At 38.5% G+C, this 19634-nt stretch overlaps 1 protein-coding gene across 4 annotated transcripts in view; it reads right to left on the reverse strand.

Moving 5' to 3' along the window:
- The window catches only part of DROSHA (drosha ribonuclease III), a 134970-nt gene that overhangs the window by 39852 nt on the left and 75484 nt on the right, over positions 1 to 19634 (reverse strand). For all 4 annotated transcript variants that reach the window (XM_064375908.1, XM_064375907.1, XM_064375905.1 and 1 more), the window contains 3 exons: positions 11709 to 11816; positions 9185 to 9323; positions 8431 to 8491 (listed from right to left, as the gene is read on the reverse strand). In XM_064375908.1, the coding sequence (XP_064231978.1) occupies positions 8431 to 8491; positions 9185 to 9323; positions 11709 to 11816 (308 nt within the window). The remainder of the gene's footprint in view (positions 1 to 8430; positions 8492 to 9184; positions 9324 to 11708; positions 11817 to 19634) is intronic.

Here is a 19634-nt window from a genome sequence, read left to right on the forward strand (position 1 = left end):
AGGATAAGGGGGGGATGGCTAAATATGAAAAGAATCTGAATGTCTATTTTAAGGCTGGCTGCTGAAAGAGAAAATATGAATTTGGGGATGTACACGGGGAGAAAAACCAAAGGGATGCACTGAGGAGAGAAGGGGACACACAGAGGCCCTGGGGCCTGAGCAAAGACAGCAAGGGACAGGCTTGGGAGTGAGCTGTCCTCACTACCTTCAGGGCCTTTCTTAAATCTCTCTGACACCAACCCACAAAATTCTCCCCACAAAATTCAACAACTGCCTTTCAAGTCTAAAACCATCTGGCTTTCAAGGACATTCTTTATCCAGTTTCATCATATTCACTCCTTTTATCTACTTTCAATGGCAACTTTCAACTCCATGTTGATCAGCCTGCACAGCTGTACCATGCAGGCACCATCCCCTCTCCCTTCCCTGCCACCTCTCCCAAATCCCACTCATTCCTACAGTCAGCTGGGAGGCCTACCCTAAGTACTGGAGCTTCCAAGGTGCCAGCTAACTCCCACCATCCCACCCCCATTCCCACAAAACTTCAACACTTATACTCCATTTACAACAAAATTAGATCGGATCTGTATTATTCTGTTTTATGTGTGCCAGTTTAATTTCCATAAAGTATCCCTATAGTTTCAGTATACAGTAGAAAATTTAAAATACTTGTAAATTACTCTTAGCTACCAAATCATCTACTTGGAAATTTAAGCACAACTGCTATCATTTCACTTATCACATTAGTAAGTTTATTCTTCTACCCTAGTATTCCTCCACATTTTGGAATTTTACAGGAAATAAAAGGTAATGGGAGAAATCTGATAAGTTGTGAACAACGAGGGAGTGATTCTGAACCCTCCTTTCAATTTATGGCCTTTCATTTATGTGAAAACATCATTCTGAAAAGCAATTACAGGTTAAGCATCCTTAACCCAAAATCCAAAGTGTTCCAAAATCTGAAACTCTTGAGTGTCAATATGATGCCACAAGTAGAAAGTTCCACACCTGACTTTAAGCGACAAGTTGCAGTCAAAACAAAAGTATTAATAATATTGTATAAAATTACCTTCAGGCTATGTGTATAAGCTATATATGAAATATAAATGAATTTCATTTAGAATTGGGTCCTATGCCCAAGATATCTCACTATGTATATGCAAATATTCCAAAATCCAAAAAATTCTGAAACACTGTTGGTCCCAAGCATTTTGGATAAGGAATACGCAATTGTAATAGCCAATAGGGAAATGAAAAAACAAAAGAGAGATAAAGAGAAAATACATTCAATTTATGTCTACCTGACAAATTCATAATCTCATAATTTAGTTTAAAAAAAAAAAAAAAGGCAGGCCAGGTGTAGTGGCTCATGCCTGTAATGCTAGCACTTCAGGAGGCTGAGGTGGGAGACTGCTTGAGGCCAGAAGTTCAAGACCAGCCTAGGCAACAAAGTAAGATCTTATCTCTACAAAATATGAAAAAAATTAGCCAGGTGTGGTGGCACATGCCTGTAGTCTCAGCTACTCTGGAGGCTGAGACGAGAGGATCGCTTGAGCCTGAGAGGTCAAAGCTGCAGTGAGTTATGATTGTACCACTGCACTACAGCCTGGGTGACAGTGGGAGACCATGTCTCAAAAAAGAAAAAAAAAGGAGTAGGTCCTGAAACAAACTTTTCTTCTTCTTTTTACCAAATACATACTAGATTTTAAAGAACTTCTTTTATGTTGCTACTCCACTAGCCAAGAGTGACTAAAAAGTTCCACAGTGGAGTATAACACATTATATTAACAAAAAAAATATTTTCCAAACTTTTCGGTACTGATATTTTGCTTTCTGTCAAATACATCAGAACTTCAGAAGCAACCGCCATCATTCTTGGAGAAAGCATCAAGGAATAAAGGCGTGATTTAACAGTAAGACGATGTTAACTCCCAAGTCCGCCTGCAATTTCAGGAAACCTGTTAAGCTACTGTCTTGAGTAAGGATAAAAATAAGAGTGAGCTTTTTAAAAATAAATTCTTTTTCATGAGCCAGTAAAATAAAAATGCATTTTCTGTGGCACAAACTTTATCTTCTTCCTAATAGTGCAAAGTACTACACAGAAAAATCTCAACATAGAAAGCAAGAAACCCTGGCAAGGGCTGGGGACAAACCATACTTGGATGTCTAACGCATTTTTAAAGAATAGTAAGACATTTAGTCAAAGAGTATTGGCTGCTTTAAGTCATATACTATTTTAAATGAAGTCATAATGACATAATAAGATTTACCTTAATTTCTTTTATAAACTTTCATGGAGACAAAAACTATATCTAGGGTTTTAATAACCACAAAGTTGGATTATTATTCATGTTGTTGAAATACAAGGTCATGGTTCTAAACACATTTATTCAATAGTGAGTCTGCCATTTATTAAATAATTTGCCCATATCCAACATCTTTTTCTATATCTACATTATCACTAAACTCTGGCAATAAGCCACAAATATGAATGGTTATTAAATACTACTTTGGTTTATTATTATACTGTACAATTCCTAAGCCAATGGTTTATCTGGAAAAATGGAAAGAGTGGTGGCTAGTCCTCACAGCAGCAGCAAATCTTTTGTTCCTTCTTTTATTGTTTAGACTTTCTTTAATTACCCTCTTCATACATACTAGCAGCCTCCAAGATGAGATGTTTACTGAGCAGTAAACACTCCATTTGTTTTTAAGAAGTGAATCAACAGAGGCATTATGAAATCTAGATTAACTGTAACATTTATACAGCACATTTTGTCTGAGGAATTCAATGCACTTTATAAACATAACAATTCCCTGTAACAGTAAGTACTGTAAGGTGCCACTGACTTAAGGAAAGCCAAATCCAGTGAGGGTATGCAGATCTTTTCCCACTCTGGCATCCCAAGTCTCAAGCAGTGATTGGCTAAAGGGGGCCTTGGAGGTCAATGGGAACTTCTACCCAACTTAGGATTCCTTCAACTCATTGCACCTGCCTGGACACTTGTAGGGAGGACAGGCTACAGACCCACAAGATCTCAGATGTACTGGACTTGGGAATTTAACTTGAAGCATTTAGAGTGGTAAATTCATTCAATGGGATTTACATATATTTAATACATATTATTGAGCTTCTAATGCAAAACACTTGCAACTCCCATTTCCTTAAATACACAGATATTAACAAATAGTCCATATGTGTCTCTCTGTTGGTCTAATTTTTTTTTCTTTGAGAAAGAGTCTCGCTCTGTTGCCCAGGGTGGAATGCAGTGGCATGATCTTGGCTCACTGCAACCTCTGCCTCCTGGGTTCAAGCGATTCTCCTGCCTCAGCCACCAGAGTAGCTGGGATTACAGGTGGCCACCACCACACCTGGCTGCTTTTTGTGTTTTTAGTAGAGACAGGGTTTCGCCATGTTGGCCAGGCTGGTCTTGAACTCCTGACTTCAGGTAATCCACTCATCTTGGCCTCCCAAAGTGCTGGGATTACAGGTGTCAGTCACTGTGGCTGGCCAAGATTTTTATGCATTATATGTAGCAATGACTCTCTCCAATCCAAATGAAAAAAAAAAATCAAACCAAGGCGGCTTGGTTTTCCCCTTTTTTCCATTGCTACTATCTGGTCCCTCTTTCCCAAGGCTCTTACTGACAATACATGGATTATTGAATGCCACCAAATGCCTCACCCTTTAGACACCCTTTTTGTGGTAACAGTTCATCACAATTTGCATGAATGAATTAAATATAACTATTAACAACTCAGATTTAGGTGGTTAAACAGTGACGTTCTTTAAAATTATGGGTGGCATATTCACTTGAGATTACAGCATCATAAAAGTTAATTGTTTTGCAGTTTTAATGGCAGCCAGGTTATCAAAAATTACTTATTAATTTTAAACCTTCATGCCTTTTTTGTAAACCCTAGCCCATCCCAAATGAGATTAAGAAAGTTACTACCCAGCCATTTAAAGCCCTGTTGACCGTAACCTTTCTTGATCTCCCCTTTGCCCTATTTCTAGTCAATAAGTAAATAACCCGGGATAAAAGTAGTATGATGAATGGCATTCCTTCCTTTAATATTTATTTACCGAGTACCTGTTCTGTGAAAGACACTAGTTACAAAGAACAGGGAGAAAAAAAATAGATAGGACCATAGACCTTCAAAATCCTTACAGTCCTGTAAAGAAAAATAGCCCTATAACACAATTATGGGTCCACAGAAGAACAAGAATATGTACCATAAAACAAATACCAGCAGGATTTGAGCAGGATATTACAAGGTTACATTGGCATTACAGAGGAAGTTTTACAATGATGATCAGCGCACAGGGAAGGGACAAGGTATGCTTGACAACCCAGGTAAGGAGCTCAGTCTTACTTGGGGTCAGTCTCTGGAAGAAGCTGTGCCTGGCTGTGGACTGCTAGCTGACAGCAGTCAACTGGCAGCAGACCCTGGCAGCCAAGGCCAAGAGGCTATTTCTGAACAGACACTTGGGGTCAACTCTGCATCAGCAAAAAGATCATATTCAGAGCAAGAGCCTCTGAACACAAGCAACAAAGGCCAAATGTCAAGGGACAAGAGAGATTATCTGTTTATTCTCTGTCAGTAATATCATTTTCAAAATGGTAAATTCAGACATAATAGTTTCTCAGGTATCATCCCTCTGCCATGGTAAGAAAGCCAAGAAAACCACCTCTTTGTAATAGAGCAAAAGAAAATATAAATCATGAGGTTCGAATGAAGTTATCAAAAGACAGCTTACATACCAACAGCTGCGGTGGGGGAAGATGAGACAAAGATGATTTAAATTCAGATTTGCATCATTGAAAAGTACATGTCTATGATGTTCACGTAGCCATGTTAGAGGGCTATGGGGTATATAGGATTCTACTTGCCAAAATACAGACTCTACAATGTGGCAGGGTAAAATAAAACCATGGTCACACCATCCCTGAGGGTGTGATTAAGGGCTATTTTAATTCATTCTTTTCTGATCTTCGACTCTCACAGAACATCATAGTGAGGTATATGGGCATACAATCATTTTCAAATAAGAATTTTAAAGCTCTATTGCTTTTCCTTTTTACCTCTTGATTGAAGAGGTTTGGCTTATGATAACCACAAAAAAGAACAACTGAAAGCAAGTCAATTTTTTAAAAACCTGATATATGAAGGAGATATTGGGGGGAAAAAAAGCCATGCCAGCCATTGCTGGCAACTTCTGTGGAGGTCAGTGGGCAGCTGAAGTAATTGCCTCAACTTCCTGTCACTTCCAACCCTACTCTGTCCACTTGTAATCCAACCTAGTCTGGATCCCCAGAATGATAAGCATAGCTATTCCACTTTTCAACTCCCCATCTTAAAAAGAAAGCCACCCTCAAGCAATTTCCTCTACTGGCTTTCCAAATAGAATCTGCTATACCTCACACACAAAGATAATCCTCCTTGCAAGCAACCCCAGAGCCTCATCAGCCATTAAGCACTTGCTTCCATTCAGTTGTCAAACTGCGTTTAAGAGTTTATGTAGACCTAGGCCATTCCATTCCCAGATGCTTCAAAGGCCTCAAGACCACACATATATGAGAATATTAATATGGGAAAGTATCTTATAAAATCAGGAAATTAAATAAGAAAAGCTAACCTACAAAACTTACTCATTATATGAGGGCAGTATTATCACTATAATGAAACTAGACAAAACGTCACAGGAAAACTACAAACCAGGATCTCTTATGAATATAGACACACAAATCCTAAGCAAAATACTACCAAACTGAATGCAGCAGCACGAGAAGGATGAGACACCACGATCAAGTGGGAGGCATCCCAAGAAAGCCAGGTTGGTTTAATACCCCAAATCAAATAGAATAAAAGAATAAAATGGCGTGATTATATTAATAGCTACAGAAAAAGCATGTGACAAAATTCAACACCATTTCATGATAAAAACACTCAGCAAACTAAGAATAGGAGAGACCTTCTTTACTCTGATAAAAAGAGCATCTATAAAAACCCGACAGCTAACATCACCCTCAATAGTGAAAGACTGAATGCTTCCCACTGAGATTAGGAAGATAGAGATCTGCTCTCAATACTTCTATTCAACATTGTCCTGGAGGCTCTAGCCAGGGCAACGAAGTTAAGAAAATGAAATGTAAAAGGATTACACAGGAAGAAGTAAAACTATTGCTATTTGTTGGTAATATTATTTCATGTGTAAGAAAATCCTAACTAATCCACTAAAAAACTATTAGACCTAATAAACTGGAGCAACAGGGTTGGAGGACATAAGACCAATATACAAAACTCAGTTGTGTTTCCACACATTTCCAATGAACAACCTGAAAATGAAATTAAGAAAACAATTCCATTTATAACAGCATAAAAAAGAATAAAATACTTCAGAATAAATTTTGCAAAAAATGTGTAAAATGTATACTCTGAAAACTATAAAACATTATTGAAAAAATTTTAAAAGACAGATAAATGAAAAGACATCTGAGTTCATGAGTCAGAAAACTTAAGATTAAGATGGTAAGCCTGGGAAACATAGCAAGAGCACTGTCTCTATTAAAAAAAAAAAAAAAAGGTTAAGCTGGTAATCATCAACCTAAAGGCCCATCAATGATAGACTGCATAAAGAAAATGTGGGGCCAGGCACAGTGACTCAGGCCTGTAATCCCAGCACTTTGGGAGGCCAAGGCAGATGGATACCTTGAGGCCAGGAATTGGAGACCAGCCCAGCCAACATGGCAAAACCTCATCTTTACCAAAAATATAAAAATTAGCCAGGATCCAGGCTACTCAGGTGGCTGCAGCATGAGAATTGCTTGAATCTGGGAAGCAGAGGTTGCAGTGAGCTGAGATCATGCCACTTCACCCCAGCCTGGGCAACAGAATGAGACTCCGTCTTAAAAAAAACAAAGGAAAGAAAGAAAGAAAAAAAAAATGTGGTACTTATACACCATGGAATACTATGCAGCCATAAAAACAAATGAGATCATGTCCTTTGCGGGGACATGGATACAGCTGGAGGCCATTATCCTCAGCACACTAACACAGGAACAGAAAACCAAATACCACAGGTTACACGGACACATAGAAGGGAACAACACACACTGGGGCCTTTCAGAGGGTAAGGAATGAAAGGAAGGAGAGGATCAGGAAAAATAACTAATAGCTATTAGGCTTAATACCTGGGTGATAAAATAATCTGTACAATAAGCACAAGTTTACCTATGTAACAAACCTGCACTTTAAATAAACATTTTTTTAAAAGATGGTAATGGTTCCCAAATTGTTCTACAAAATCAACATAATGCCTATCAAAATCCCCACTGACTTCTTTGCAGAAATTGACAGGCTAATCCAATGTGTGGAAATGCAATGGACTCAGAATAGCTAAAACTTCATCAAAAGTTTTGCAGTGCAAAACTTTTCAAGAGAGTGAAAAGAAAATTCACAGAATGAAAAAAAAATTTTCAAATCTGATAAGGAATTTGTATCTGAGACTGTATTAAAAAACTATTATAACTCAATAATTTAGAATAACCCAATTAAGAATAGGAAAAGGATCTGAATAGATATTTCTCTGAAGAAGATATACAAATAGCCAATAAGCCCATGAAAAGACACTCAATTTCATAAACCCTGAGGGAAATGCAAATCAAAACCACAATGAGAAAATACTTCATATTCACTAGAATAGAATGGCTAGAATAAAAAAGACAGACAATAACAAGTGTTGGCAAATACGTGAAGACATTAGATCCCTGCTATATTGCTGCTGGGAATATAAAATGGTGCAGCCACTTTGGAAAACAGTCTGGTGGTTCCTTAAAAGGTTAAACAGAGTTACCATATGACCCAGCAATTCTACTCCTAAGTATATACACCCAAGGGAAATCAAAATATACGTCCAAACAAAGTCTGTACACAAATACTCATAGCAGCGTTATTCACCAGCCAAAAAGTAGAAACATTCCAAATGCCCATTAACTGATGAACAGATACATAAAATATGGTATGCTCATACCCAGGGATATTATTTAGCAATTAAAAAATGAAGTATTGACACATACTATACTATGGACAAATCCTGAAAACGCTAAGTAAAAGAAGACAGTCGCAAAGGACTGGCTTATATGATACCTTTCATAGAAAATGTTCAGAAGAGACAAATTCACAGAGGTTGAAAATAAATTGGTGGTTGCGTAGGATTGGGCAGGCTAAGGAACATGGGGAGCGATTACTAATGGGTACAGGGGATCTCTTTGGGATATTGTCAATGTTCCAAAAATTAGATGATGGCCATGGATACACAATTTTGTTAACATACTAAAAACCACTGAATTGTATGCTTTAAATGAGTAAATTGTATAGTATGTGAATTATATATCAATCAATTTGTTTTGTAAAAATCAACTTTACCTTGAGGGAGTTGGATCATCTTGGCCAAGACGTGACATAATATTTATCAAGGTGTTAATCCCTATTTAAAATTAAAAACAAATACACAAGTAAATACTGATAGAAGAATTCTAGGACCATCATATTACAGTAGAAAAAATTATTTCTTCTCAATGTGATTTTAAAAGGTTTGGTACCTACCTGTCTGAATGTGTAATAAATAATTATTTAAAACACTGGATAGGAAAAAGAAATTTTTCTAAAAATCTCATCAATCCTTATTATAGTTCTTGCTCAAAGTAAATATTATAAAAGAGTCCGTGGGGCCGGGCGCAATGGCTCATGCCTGTAATCTCGGCACTTTGGGAAGCAGACGCGGGTAGATCACTTGAGGTGTTCAAGATCAGCCTGGCCAACATGGCAAAACCCTGTCTCTAATAAAAATACGAAAAAAAAAAAAAAGCCAGATGTGGTGGCACATGCCTGTAATCCCAGCTATTCGAGAGGCTAAGGCAAAAGAATCGCTTGAACTCAGGAGGCATAGGTTACAGTGAGCTCAGCTCGTGCCACTGCACTCCAGCCTGGGTGACAGAGTGAGATCCTGTCTCAAAAAAAAAAAAAAAACAAATTAAAAAAAATGAGTTAGTAAGCACTAGAATATGAGATGGTGAAAGAGTCACCCAGTGAACCATTCCTAGAGGTGAAATAAGTTACAACAGAAAACACAGGCCAAAAATAGGAGATTAACATCTTAAAATCATCCAGACATACATACCTTTCTTCCGCATGTGCATGTGATGAACTTTTCTGTCTCCATATTTGGGCTGCCGAATTCCACAGTTAGACAAAGAATTCCTGGCATGGTCAGGATTCATTCCAAAATTTAAATGATGACTTGGATGAGTCATGGCCAGCTAAAATTTCAATGAAATAAGTTCAGTCTTAAAAACAGTAGGAGCTGGGTGCAGTGGCTCATACCTGTAATCCCAAAGCAGAAGGACCACTTGAGTCCAGGAGATCAAGACCAGCCTGGGCAACACAGTGAAACCCCATCTCTACAAAAAATAAAAAAATTAGCTAGGCATGGTGGTATGTGACTGGAGTCCCAGCTACTCAAGAGGCTGAGGTGAGATTATCACTTGAACCCAGGAGATCAAGCTGCAGTGAGCTATGATCATGCCACTGCACTCTAGCCTGGATGACCGAAGGAGACCCTGTCTCAAAAAAACAAAAACTCAGCATGAGAGCACCATCTTTGTATCATCCCAAATTAGGCAGGAAAGGGAGCTGTCTATCCAGTTGAATCTTAAGCCCTGATCTTTCCATCTTATCTCCCTACATATCTGTAAACAGCTGACCTACAGAATGGGAGAAAATATCTGCATACTATAAATCCAACAAAGGACTAATATCCAGAATCTACAAGGAACTGAAACAAATCAGCAAGAAAAAAAAACCAAATAATCCCATTAAAAAGTGGGCAATGGCATGAACAAACATTTTTCAGATATACAAATGGCCAACAAACATGAAAGAAGGTCCAACATCACTAATCATCAGGGAAATGCAAATTAAAACCAAAATGAGATACCACCTATCACTTTACCCCAGTCAGAAGGCCATTATTAAAAAGTCAAAAAACAACAGATTTTGGTGTGATGCAGTGAAAACAGAAGGCTTATATACTGAACTTTATATAAGCTATATAAATTAGTATATAGCTCTGAAAAACAGTATGGAGATTTCTTAAGAAACTAAAAGTAGATCTAACATTTGATTCACTCCTCCCACTACTGTGTATACTGTGCATCTACCCAAAGGAGAAGAAGTCATTATATCAAAAAGACAACTGAACTTCTTTTTTTTTTTTGAGACAGAGTCTTGCTCTGTCACCAGGCTGCAGTGGCAATGGCACGATCTCAGCTCACTGCAACCTCCACCTCCCAAGTTCAAGCAATTCTCCTGCCTGAGCCTCCCAAGTAACTGGGACTACAGGCGCGTGCCATCACGCCCAGCTAGTTTTTGTATTTTTAGTAGAGACGGGGTTTCACCATGTTGGCCAGGATGGTCTCAATTTCTTCACCTCATGATCCGCCCACCTTGGCCTCCCAAAGCGCTGGGATCACAGGCGTGAGACACCGTACCTGGCCCAACACCTGCACTTCTATGTTTATCGCAGCACAATTCACAATTGCAAAGATATGAAATCAACCTAAGCACCTATCAACTGACAAGTGGATAAAGAAAATGTGGTATACATATACCGTGGACTACTACTCAGCAATAAAAAGAATAAAATAATGTCTTTTGCAGCAGCTCAGATGGCCATTATCCTAAGTTAATTAACTCAGAAACAGAAAACCAAACACCGCATATTCTCACTCACAAGTAGGAGCTAAGCTATGGGTACCCAAGTGCATACAGAGTGGTATGATGGACACTGGAGACTCAGGTGGGGAGTGTTGGGAGGGTGATGAGGGATGAGAAACTACCTACTGGGTATAATGTACACTATTCAGGTGACAAGTATACTAAAAGCCCAGATTTCACCACTATACAATTCATCCATGTAGACAAAACCCACTTGTATCCCTAAATCTATTGAAAATATTTTTAAAGCAGTCAAAACAAACAAACAAATTACCAGATCTCTGACGCAAGCCCTCTTCTGCAAACAAACGTATCCACATCTTTAGGCCAGGCATGGTGGCTCACATCTGTAATCCCAGCACTTTGGAAGGCCAAGGCAGGCAGATCACCTGAGGTCAGGAGTTCGAGACTAGCCTGGCCAACATGGTAAAACACCAACTCTACTAAACATATAAAAATTAGCTGGGCATGGTGGCACATGCCTGTAATCCCACCTACTCGGGAGGTTGAGGCAGGAGAATTGCTTGAACCCGGGAGACAGAGGTTGCAGTGAGCTGAGATCACGCCATTACACTCAAGCCTGGGCAACAAGAGCAAAACTCCATCTCAGGGAAAAAAAAAATCTACATCTTTCAGAATACTCAGCACCTGCAAAGGATAGCCATAAAGGAGGAAAGCTCGAAGAAGGTACTTAGATTTGACAGGCAAATTTTAGTTTTAGTCAATCTCTTTAGGGATAGTCTCAAATAAATGTGAGAGAATGGGCTAGAAAGCAGCAGAGGCAACAAGGGTGGAGCAATGGAGGGAACTATGTTTCTAACAATTCTTGTCACTTCTCAGGATAGAGAACCTAATGTACCATTTGTGACCTGCAAGATGAATTACTCCTATCTTGTCATTACATGAGTTTACAGGAGAGTAATTCTTACCTGCAACAGACAACGATCTTGGAAAGTATATCCTATCAACTTGTCCAGATGCATTAGGCATTGGTGGTAGCGGATATGATGGGTCAGAACAGGTAGCATCATTGCATGCTAGGAGAAAAAAATACTTCAACATGTTTAACTTTATAAAAACTTATAAAGTGACTTCATTTATTTTACAACAAACTAGAACCATTTTCACATCCCAAATTCCATCTCACTAAGTCCCAAAACAGCTTACTGGCTGCATGGCATTGGGGAAAATCCTCTGAGAGGCAGTGGGCAGTAGCTGTTAAGAGTATACAGTCTCTAGAACCAGAATGCCTGGGTCCAAATCCTGCTCTGCCACTCATTCACTGTGTGACCTGGGGCAAGTTATCTTAACTCTCTGCCTCAGTTTCCTCACCTGCAAAATGTGAATAATAAATATACCTATGTCCGAGGATAGCTAAAAGGATTAAAAGAGAAAATACAAAAATCTCCCTTTCTCCCTCTCTTCCTTCTCTCTTTCTCTCTCTCTCTTTCTTTCAAAAAATAAAAAAGAAAGATAGAAAAGAAAATACAAAAATCTTCTTACAACAAGGCCTGTTAGCCCTCATTCCGTTAGGAATAGCCCTGGTTCCCTCAGTATTCAGCAGGGTAGCTTTGAGTAAGTCACATGCATTTCTGTGCCTATCTTTAATTAAAGAGGAATGGATTAGGATTCATTCATTCTGAAACTTCTTTAGGGTCAAGATATTTTTGAGAATCCAAGGAAAATGTCCCTGTGCACAAGCATGCAAAAGTTCTATACAATTTTAAGGGGTTCACAAACCCCTAAAGCCCATGACTATTCTTTAAGTAAGAACTTCTCCACCAGATATGCCACCCTAGGTTTAACATTTAATGATCTAACATTCTGAAGACAAATTTTATAAAGCCACCAGTACCATTAAGGTACCCAAGGACAAAGAATTTAAATTTTTCCTTCAATCCCTTTTCCTTTGGCTCTAGATTTCTTGTTGGGAGATGATTTCATGGAAGGCATATCTTTTTTCTTTTCCTTAATACTGTTTCCCAAGAACACAAGAGAATGCAAGGAGTCATTCTTATTCATCAGAACCTGGAGGATGGACCCAGCCCACAAATTGATTGACACATGCTTTATATTATTTCAGTCTTTGAAGTATTTTAAGCTGGCATTATTTAAAAATATATGAAAATGGATTTGCTTGAAACTATTGAAATTAGTTATGTTATTAACTCATAAAGAAAGATTCGTTCCACCAAAAAGGATCTCTCCTCAACGAAGACTTTCTTGCCAGTTCAATTCAGTAAGTATATAATGGAGCACCCCCACATGTAAGGCCTTTCAATATGAGTGGAAGATAGATAAGGTGAAGACACTGTTTTTGCCATTAAAGCTAGAGATATGCCATTAGGATTTGAATTATCAGCACTTTATTCACTGTTTTCATAAGTGCTATATTGAAACAACATATTCCAGACACAACAATATGGAAACAGTGTGCACAACCGAAGTATAATACAGTTTTCCAGCCATTTAAACTGCAAGAAGCTCAAGAGTTGATGCTAAAAACTCAAGGTGGATAGGACATGGGATAGGACCTTAAGACTACTCAGTGCAACTGCCTTTCTAAAGCATAAACTCAACCTGGTGAATTGTTTATTTTTTAATATTTCCTATAAGAGATGAATCACTGCATGTCTAGAAAATAAAAACTTTAGAGTTTGCTGATTATTATAAAATTACTTTTTTTTTTTCTGTCACCCAGTGTACAGTGCAGTGGCACAATCACATCTCACCACAGCCTCCACCTTCCAGGCTCAAGAGATCCTCCTACCTCAGCCACCAACTGCCAGTACCTGGGACTACAGGCATGCAACACCACACTCTGCTAATTTCTGTGGTTTTTTTGTAGAGAAGAGGTCTCGCCACGTTGCCCAGGTTGGTCTCGAACTCCTGGGCTCAAGGGATCGGCCTGCCTCAATCTCCCAAAGTGCTCAGATTACAGGGCTGAGCCACTGCTCCAAGCTGAAAATTATCATTAACTTTAAGCTCAAATTTGTGTCTTCGGAGGTTCTACCCCTTTAATCTTAGTTCTACCCAGAAACAAAATGCAGTTAATGGCAGGCTTCCCACATCTTGTTTTAGCTAACCTACACCTTACTACCTTACTTCCTTTAACCTGTTCTCAAGTAAAACAGCTTTGAATCCCTTGACCACTTTCTCTAAATCTGCTCCAAACAAAGCCTGTTTCTCCTTCCAAATACATCTTTCTTGTGAGTACCCTGGAAGGGTATAGATGACCCGTGTCCATCTTGAATCCCAGACATCAAGTCTCAATGTCACCTACAAGACTTTAAATTTCTAGCTCAGTTTTTAAAAGTATCAATCTTTGCAATGTTAAAATACAATCATCTTTATGTCTGACATCTTTATGTCTGGCAACTGCTTTCATTTAAAAAAAAACAACTCTTCAAATTCTCCCATAAAAATAGAGCAACTAGACTAGCAAAATCAAAGACCAATGAACATTATCTACATAAAAACTAAATGACAAGGTATGCCCATGAGCCCCTAAATAAGAGTGGTTGAGGAGAAAGAGCTATGTCTCAGCATCTGCGTGAGAGAAGAGAGACACAGGGATTCTGATGGCCCTGATAATGGAAGAAAGTCAAAATTAACAACACTTGTTCACTAGAAATAACCCAAACTGGAGAGAGCTCTGCAGAATCTAATTCACTGAGTGAATACAGGAGGTCAGTCTAACTGTGCTGAAGACACCTGGGACCTATGTACAAATACTCAAAAAAAAAACAAAAATTGAAGCTCCCTACAAGGTAAAAGCCCTACAACAAAGAGACAGTGCTGGGAGTTAAAGTCCCATTTCGCAAGAGAGGGATAATGAAAGGCCAAAGAGAGAAGGGCCAGATAAAAGCAGAGGAGAGAAGCAGAGGGGGCAGATCTTAGTGTGAGGCCATATTATATTTTTATCACTGCGAAAACTACAGGAGGAGGAGCTCCAGAACCATGAAAAACTATCCTGGCTTACGCCCCCTTTCTAAAAGCACAGGAAAATATTTCATTTAGTTTACTTAATTTTTAACTTTCTTAAAGAGCAACAGAAAAGAATCATGATCAAATTCCATTCAAAGATTTTCTAAGACAGAGAGTGGAATAACATCCCTGCTAATAAAAACATTCCAGAGAAACATACCAACAGAACAGTGTTGGTCACACTAAGATCTGCCCCCTCTGATTATATATCTTATATAATCTTATATCTTATATAAGATGCAAGAAGTAATTACTATTTATATCTTCTTATATCTTGTAAGATATATGCATCTTTTATATTTTTTGCTTCGCTTCTGAATCTGTCATTTTCTCTTGAATTCTTCATTTCTATTTCTAAAAAGCACTATTTGAGTTAATCTGATTTTGTGTTCCTTCTTGTTTAGTCTTGAAATGATTATTTCCTTTTATGTTTCTTTTTCCTGTGTTTCGTCACTTCTTTTCAAATCTTCCTTTCCTCTAATCTCATTTTTGAATTTATGTAATGTTTATTTGTAATTTTTGTTAATCCTCCTATTGGTTTCTTAATTTCTTTTCTTATTTTGAAGGTTATAGCTTTCATCTTTTCTGTTGGTAAGTTTCTCTGGAATGTTTTTATTAGCAGGGTTGTTATTCTACCCCTCTTTCTTAGAAAATCTTTGACTGGGATTTGATCATGATTCTTTTCTGTTGCTCTTTAAGAAAGTTAAAAATTAAGTAAAATAATGAACTATTTTCCTGTGCTTTTAGAAAGGGGGCATAAGCCAGGATAGTTTTTCATGGTTCTGGAGCTCCTCCTCCTGTTGTTTTCACAGCGATAAAAATATATCTTATATATAATCTTATATAAGATATAAGATCCAAGAAGTAATTACTACTTCTTGAATGAATAATTCAAGAGAACATGATAGACCCAGACCCCCAAAGAAAATATAAGATGCATATAAGTGGAGTACTTTAAAAATCAAAATAATAGAAAATAATGAAATGTGTAATATAAGAAAAAGAAAACTTTCCTGACAGTTAGAAGTATATACTGTAAGGGTACACAGCATACCCGAAAAAAATTAACTGAAAAGACCTGAGACTTATTCTAGTAAACTATTGATTTCTAAAGAAAAAGAAAAAATCCTTTAGGTACTCAGACAAAAGGCCCAAGTCACTTTAACTCATTGTTATCACACTTTTTTTTTTCTTTTTTTGAGATGGAATCTCACTTTGTTACCCAGTTTGGAGTACAGTGGCATGATCTTGGCTCACTGCATCCTCCATCTCCCAGGCTCAAGTGATCCTCCCACCTCGGCCTGCCAAGTAGCTGGGACCACCAGTGTGCACCACCATACCCAGCTAATTTTTTGTATTTTTTGTAGAGACAGGGTTTTGCCACGTTGTCCAGGCTAGTGTCAAACTCCTGAGCTCCGGTGATGCACTTGCCTTGGCCTCCTAACATGCTGGGATTACAGTCGTGAGCCACTGTACCCAACCATATTGTTACTATACTTTTGACAGCAATGTTTTATGTCAGAAAACAATGAGAACATATTTAAAATATTAAAGTAAAGAAAATGTGATCCACAGATTTTATATCCAGCCAAACTGACCCTTAAAATAAAGGCCACAGGCAAACTATGAGGAACATGCAGAAACTCAAGGACCATTGTTTCTATAAGTGCTTCTTGAGGAATGTTTTAGAAAATGAGCTTCAGACAAACAAAAAAACAGAAGGTGGGAGATTGATGATGACATATGATCTGGTGATTACCTGCAAATATATTTTTATCTGTAGATAATCACAAGTGAGTCAATATAAGAAATAATTAAACATTCTAACATTGATTAGTACAACCATGAGAAAACGAGGGGAGAATAAGAAATATATAAAGAGTAGAATGAACTTGCTGTCTGTCTTATTAACTTGCAACAAAAGATATCACTTCAAATTAGATACCAGGTGAGAGAGATTTTGGAAAGAAGCAGAGATAAGCTATTTTTACTAAAAGACAAGATACACACACACACACACACACACACATACACACACACACAAAGAGGTAAGGAAGAAATTTAATTATTTATAAAGTTGTCAGTATAAAGGTAACCATTAGAATAAAAATACAAGCTTCCTAAATACAAAGAGAGATATGAAGAGGAAAAAACAAAGCCAATATAATGGATTTCATAGTAACCACTAACATAAAACTGTTAGAAAGCCAAATATATCAACAAGCTCTATATAGTACTATGGAGTGATCTCCCAGACACATGTTTTTGTTGTTGTTGTTTTGTTTTCTTTTGTTTTGTTTTTTTAGAGATGTGGTTTCACTCTGTCACCCAGGCTGGAATACAGTGGTGCAGTCATAGCTTACTGCAGCCCCAAACTCCTGGGCTCAAGTGGTCCTCCCACATCAGCATCCTGAGTGGCTAGGACTTTAGGTGTGCACCACCACATCTGGTTAAGTTTGCAGTCCTCCTGCCTTGGCCTCCTAAAGCACTGGAATTTCAGGTCTGAGTCATCACACCTGGCCCAGACACATTGTTAAGTGAAGAAAATCTCAGTAGAAAAAAGTGTGTTTACGATACCACCATTCATACAAGAAAGAGGAAAACATACAAAAATACATATATATTTGCTTATATAAAAATAAGAAATTAAGCCTTTTTTTTTTTTTTGACATGGAGTCTCACTTTGTTTCCCAGGTTGGAATGCAGTGGTGCCATCTCAACTCACTATAACCTCTCCCTCCTGGGTTCAAGCGATTCTCCTGCCTCAGCATCCCGAGTAGCGGGGACTACAGGCATATACCACCACTCCTGGCTAATTTTTTGTATTTTTAGTACAGACGGGGTTTCACCTTGTTGGCCAGGATGGTCTTCAATTCCTGACCTCAGGTGATCTGCCCGCCTCAGCCTCCCAAAATGCTGGGATTACAGGCGTAGCCACAGTGTGTGTGGCCAGATCAAGATATCTTTAAAAGACAGTTAGTTACCTGTAGGGGATGGGTGGCAAGAAAGGATACAAGGAACAGAGATAGAAATTAGATTTTTAAAAAAATATACACTTGGCTCTGTAACTCAGACTGCAGAGTCATGTAAGTATTTTACATAATTATAAAACAATATTTAATTTTTAAAAGGAATCAGCCAGGCATGGTGGTTCATGCCTGTAATCCCAGCATTTTGGGAGGTCGAAGCAGGTGGATCAGGAGGTTAGGAGATCAAGAGCATCCCGGCTAACACAGTGAAACCTTGTCTCTACTAAAAATACAAAAAATTAGCCAGGCGTTGTGGCACGCTCCTGTGATCCCAGCTACACGGGAGGATGAGGCAAGAGAATCACTTGAACCTGGGAGACGGAGGTTGCAGTGAGCCAAGATCGCGCCATTGTACTCCAGCCTGGGCAACAAGAGTAAAATGCCATCTCAAAAAAAAAAAGGAACCTAGGCCAGGCACAGTGGCTTATGTCTGTAATCCCAGCACTCTGGGGTGCTGAGGCAGGAGGATCACTTGAAGCTAGGCATTTGAGACCAGCCTGGGCAACAAAGCAAGATCCTGTCTCTACGAAAAAATAGAAAAGTTAGCTAGGAATGGTGGCACATGCCTGTGGTCCCAGCTACTTGGGAGGCTGAGGTGGGAGAATGGATTGAGCCTAGAAGTTCAAGGCTGTAGTGAGGCGTGATCTCAGTGCACTGTACTCCAGCCTACGTGACACAGCAAGACCCTACCTCAATCAGTCAGTCAATGAATGGAACCCTTAAAATCAAAAGTAAAATAAAACAAATGAATTCTGTGTATCCAGTTTGTGGCATAACCACGAGCAACAGAATATCGAGTGTAAATCCCCAGTGAGATACAGCTATAGATAATCAAGGACAAAAAAGGAATAGACAGTCCCCAATTTACAATGGTAAGACTTCTAATTTTTTGACTTTATAATGACATGTAAGCAATATTAATTCAGTATGTTCCTTGACTGATGATAGGCTATGTCCCAATAAACCCATCATAGGCCAGGCACGGTGGCAAACCCCTGCAATCCCAGCACTTTGGGAGGCCGAGGTGGGCGGATCACCGGAAATTGGGAGCTCGAGACCAGCCTGACCAACAAGGAGAAACCCTGTCTCTAATAAAAATACAAAATTAGCCAAGTGTGGTGGTGCATGCCTGTAATCCCAGCTACTCGGGAGGCTGAGGCAGAAGAAACGCTTGAACACAGGAGGCAGAGGTTGCAGTGAGCTGAGATCATGCCATTGCACTCCAGCCTGTGCAACAAGAATGAAACTCTGTCTCAAAATAAATAATAAAAAAAAAAAACTCATCATATACTGAAAATTCAACATGAAATTTTCAACTTACTCTGGATTTATGGGTTTACTGGGATGTAACCCCATTGTAAGTCAAGGACCATCTGTACTCCCAAACAAATGAGCAACTATTTTCTATCACCCTATTGGTTGTGGTGCTGTTAAATTGTCATTCTGGGACTACTAGTTGTGTATTATGGAATAAATCAAATGAGTAACTTTTGGTGCTGTCCAATAGGATCTGTATCTCAGGGTAATCAAATATTTGATGAGGAAAAGATCCTTTTTAAAAAATATTTTAAGTTATATATGAAGACAGAAATAGAATATCATTTTGGCAGACCCTAATTAATTACTGGCTCTAAGTAACGATCCATCAATGACCTATAATGTCACATACAAATAAAGAGAGTCCTCACCACCAGTTATGAAAATACCTTGCAAAAAACTGAACTTAAATCTGGTCAGTGCTGTTGAACAGAACACTCTATGATGATGGAAATAGTCTACTATCTGTGCTATTACAGTAGGCAGTGGCCACGTGTCTACTGAGCACTCAAAGTGTGGTGA

This window comes from Aotus nancymaae, unplaced genomic scaffold (genome assembly GCF_030222135.1).
Source record: "Aotus nancymaae isolate 86718 unplaced genomic scaffold, 86718_ANA_hifiasm-v0.15.2.pri h1tg000014l, whole genome shotgun sequence".
NCBI lineage: Eukaryota > Metazoa > Chordata > Mammalia > Primates > Aotidae > Aotus > Aotus nancymaae.